This window comes from Emiliania huxleyi (assembly GCF_000372725.1).
Source record: "Emiliania huxleyi CCMP1516 chromosome Unknown EMIHUscaffold_18, whole genome shotgun sequence".
Taxonomy (NCBI): Eukaryota; Haptophyta; order Isochrysidales; family Noelaerhabdaceae; genus Emiliania; species Emiliania huxleyi.
Genome location: NW_005200784.1, coordinates 1,062,412 through 1,066,229, shown reverse-complemented (window position 1 = coordinate 1,066,229; position 3,818 = coordinate 1,062,412). Strand labels below are relative to the sequence as shown.

The following is a 3,818-nucleotide window of genomic DNA, read 5'->3' as shown; positions in this document are numbered from 1 at the left end:
TCAGCGCGGCGCCGTCGGGCCGGCCGCGCATCAGCGCCGCCTCGCGCCGCGCGCGCACCGCCACTACCTCCGCCGCGCGGGCGGCCGGGTCGGGGGCGGCGGCGGGAGGCGGCGCCGCCGCGGCCGCCGCAGCGGCGCGCTGGACGGCGACGGGGTGGGGCCGGCCGGACTTGTCGAGCAGGGCGTCGGGGGGCACCTCGGCCGGCGGCGGGGGGGCGAGGAAGGGCTCGGCGGCCTCGCCCGCCGGCGGCGCCGGCGGCGCAGCCTCCGGAGCGAACGCGAGGCCCGGGCCGGTGAGGTCGGCGCGGGTGAACTGCTGCAGCGGCGCGAGGCTGGACGCGGCGAGCGGCGTGGCTCCGGCGACGGTCAGAGACCCAGCCTCGACCTGGTCCGCCACGTCGCTCGGCATCGCAGCCGAGAGCGAGGCGCCCCACACGGAGAGGCGGCCGCCCGTATCGGTCAGCACGAGCGACTCGCCGTCGCCGCTCCAGCGGCCGTCGACAATCTCGTTGTCGTCGTCGACGACCTGGCAAGAGAGCCGGGGGAGGGGGAGGGGGGCGGGATGGGGGCGGGATGGGGGCGGGGCGGGGCGGGGCGGGGCGGCGGGGGTTGCGGGCGGCGCACCGGCTGCTTGAGCGTGCGGATGGGCGTGCCCGTGCGCAGGTCCCACAGCACCGCCGTCCCGTCGTACGAGGCGGACAGGCAGACGTGCGCCAGCAGCGGGTGCGCGTCGAGCACGTACACCTCGCGAGCGTGCGCGGAGCCGTCGCCCGTCGCGGCATCGCGCAGCTCGAGGAGCGGCGCGCCGGTGCGGCCCGACCAGACCCTCACCCGCGAGTCCGAGCTCGAGGTGACGACGCGCGCGTCGTCCGACGACCAGACCACGGCGCCGAGGACGGGCACGGCCGTGTCGTCGCCCGGCGGCACGCCGAGGCCGGTCGAGCCCCACCGCTCGCCGGGGAAGGTGACCGCGGGCGAGGCGGCGGTGCCGAGGACGTGGCCGGCCTCGACGAGCGACTTGAGCCGCCACAGCCGCGCGGTGCCGTCCTTGGAGCCCGACACGAGCGCGTCGCCTTGGTGCGACCACGCGACGCTCGTCACGTCGTGCTTGTGCCCGCGCAGCGTCGCGACGAGGTGGAGCGAGGAGGGCGGGGGGGCGCGGCCGCCCCGCTGCTGCGGGGGCGGCGCGCGGTACATGTGCACCACGCAGTCGGTCGTACCTATCGCGAAGCGCGCGCCGCCCGGGCTCCAGCACCCGACAAAGACCATGAAGCCGTCGGCGCCCCGCACGGGCGCGCGCGCTGCCGCGTGGAGCCAAGGCGGCGGCGGCGCGCCCTCGGTGGCGGGGTGGACGCCGACGTCGGTCGGCGCGGCGTCCTCGGCCGGCGGCGGCGCGGCGGCGTCGGCCGCGGAGGAGGAGGCGGCGGACGCGCGGGTGGCGCGGGCGGTGGGTGTGGCAGCCGGCGGCGGCAGCGCGGCGGCGGCGGTCCACAGAGTCAGCGTGCCGTTGGCGGAGACGGAGACGAGCTGGAGGGGCGCGTGCGGCTCGAGGGGGCGGAAGGAGGCGCCCACCACCGCCACCTTGTCTTGCGACGGGCAGGGCTGCAGCACCGCGACGCAGGGCATGCTCTCCTCGTCGAGCGACCAGAGCCGCACCGTCCCGTCGTTGCATGCCGAGGCGAGCAGGCCGCGCGCGCCGTGGGGAGGCAGGTCGAGGGGTTCGCCGTCGCGCGCCGCCTCACCGCCCGCGGCAGAGACGCTCAGCTCGGTCACCTCCGCCGTGTGCCCCCGCAGCGTGCGCAGGAGGAGGCAGGTCCGGGCGCACCAGACCTGTCGCGGGGAGGCGAGGGGGAGGAGGAGGGGGGGGGGGGTGGCGGAAGGGGGGGAGGGGCGGAGGCAAAAAGGGGCGGGGAGGCGGGCCGGAATGTGTGTCCCGTGCGTGAGGGACGCGACAACAGCCCCGTCGGAAGGAGGGGGGGAGGGGGGGGGGGGGGGGCAGCCGGATCGGGACCGGGCGGCCGAGGGGCGGTGGTACGGGTGAAGGGGTGAGTGCCTTGATCAGCCCGTCGTCCGCCGCGGTGAAGACGCGACTGCCAGTCGTGTCCATGGCGACGCAGTAGGCGGAGAGTGTGTGGCCCTCGACGAACCCGCGCAGCCCGAAGCGCTCGCGCCCCAGCTGCAGCGCCCCGCTCGCCGCCGCAGCCGCGCTGCCAGTCCTCGCGCTCCACCACCTGCCGCCCTCACGCTGCAGCAGCCAGCTCGGGAGGGAGGTCGTGGGCGCAGGCGCGGGCGCGGGCGCGGGCGCGAGTGCGCTTCCCTCCAGGCTCGCGCGCCGCACCAGCTCGCGGAGGTTCAAGCCGGCGGAGCGCGACGCGGCCTCGGCCAGCAGCGGCGCGCCGTCGAGCGCGTTGGCGCTGTCGGCCTCCTGGCGGAAGAGCTCGGCGGAGGCCACGTGGGCGGGATGCTCGCTGAGGAACCGCCACACCAGCGTCCTGACCGCGTTGTCTATGGAGTCGTCTGCGAGGAGCGGCATGTTAACGGTCTGCTGAATGCTTAGCCCCGACCAGGAGCGGTCGCAAGTGAGAATTTAGTCCGCGTAGAGCGCCTTCGTTTTTTTTCATTTGCGTCTCAGTGTCGTGTCCTCATTGCCCTCCCTTGCTTGCTTCTAACCAATTCCTTCCTGTTATGTCTCAATTCCGCTTCCAAACCATTCGTGAAGCTTTGAACAAGGATCCGAACAAAGACCACACGACGTCCACAAGGTGCCGCGAATTTCTCAGACTGTCTGAGCTTGTGCGTCTTGGGGCCGGTTGTGTTTTTGTGTGAACCCACCCCCCTGCGCGCGGGCCTTCTAGGCCCGCGGGTAGTCTCACCCCATCCCCAGGGCCTCCAGGGCTCGCACCTCAACCTCTCACAGACCAGCGCACAGCGTGTATTTTCTTGTCAATAACAAGGCTGTGAACAGCCTGGCGGCAGGGCTGGAGTGGCTGGAGTGGCTGGAGCTTGCGGTCGGCCATATGCCCACTCCGGAGGAGGAGGAGGTGGCCGCGAGCTACGCGCTGGAGCTCGCCGAGCTCACCTTCAACTCCAAGCCGATCATCAACTCGCTGACAATGATCGCAGACGAGGAGCGCGCGTTTAGCCACGCGATCGCCGGCGTTGTTCTGCGGAAGATCGGGTCGGCACTCGCAGACAAGAAGCTGCCGATCATCTACCTGCTCGACTCGATCTGCAAGAATGTTGGCGCCGCGTACAAGAACCACTTTGCCCCCGCGCTGCCCCAGACCATCGGCGACGCGTTCGACGCAAACGGGCCAAAAGTTCGCACCTCGCTGCAGAAACTCGTCGACACGTGGACCGGCGTCTTTGAGCCTGCGGTCGTGGCTGCGACGCGCGCGCGCATTGGCGCCTCCGCCGCGCCTGCAGCGACGGCCGCGCCCGCGCCACCCGGCGCCGCCGCCCCGCCCCGTCCCGGGCCGCCGCCGGCAGCCGGGCGCAAGCGCGTGAGGGGCGGCGCGGGGGTGGCGCGCGAGTCGCTCAAGATTGAGCTGAGCGCGCTGATGGGTGCCTCCTCGCTCGCACGCGCGCGTGTCTCCCGGCCCCCCTCCCCTCTTCACCGCGGCTCTCTCTCTCTGCTAGGCCGCATCCAGGCACACGAGTCTGCGCGGCTGCCTCCGGACGTGCAGCTGCTCACGTGCAGACCGCTAGATGGAGAGGGGTCGGGGGGGGGGCCGGGGGGGGGCGGCCACCACCCCGTCCGTATAAGGATGCGCGACCTCGCGGGATCAAGTTTCTTCGGACGCTTCACTCTGAGATTT

General features: G+C 73.2%; 1 protein-coding gene across 1 annotated transcript in view; it reads left to right on the top strand.

Annotated features, from left to right (window-relative positions):
• Nucleotides 1–2,993: 2,993 nt before the first annotated feature.
• Nucleotides 2,994–3,818, top strand: part of EMIHUDRAFT_462873 (hypothetical protein) — a 2,450-nt gene continuing 1,625 nt past the window's right edge. The window contains exons 1-2 of the mRNA XM_005783563.1: nt 2,994–3,564; nt 3,640–3,694. Coding sequence (XP_005783620.1) covers nt 3,018–3,564; nt 3,640–3,694 — 602 coding nt within the window. The 5' untranslated portion in view covers nt 2,994–3,017. The remainder of the gene's footprint in view (nt 3,565–3,639; nt 3,695–3,818) is intronic.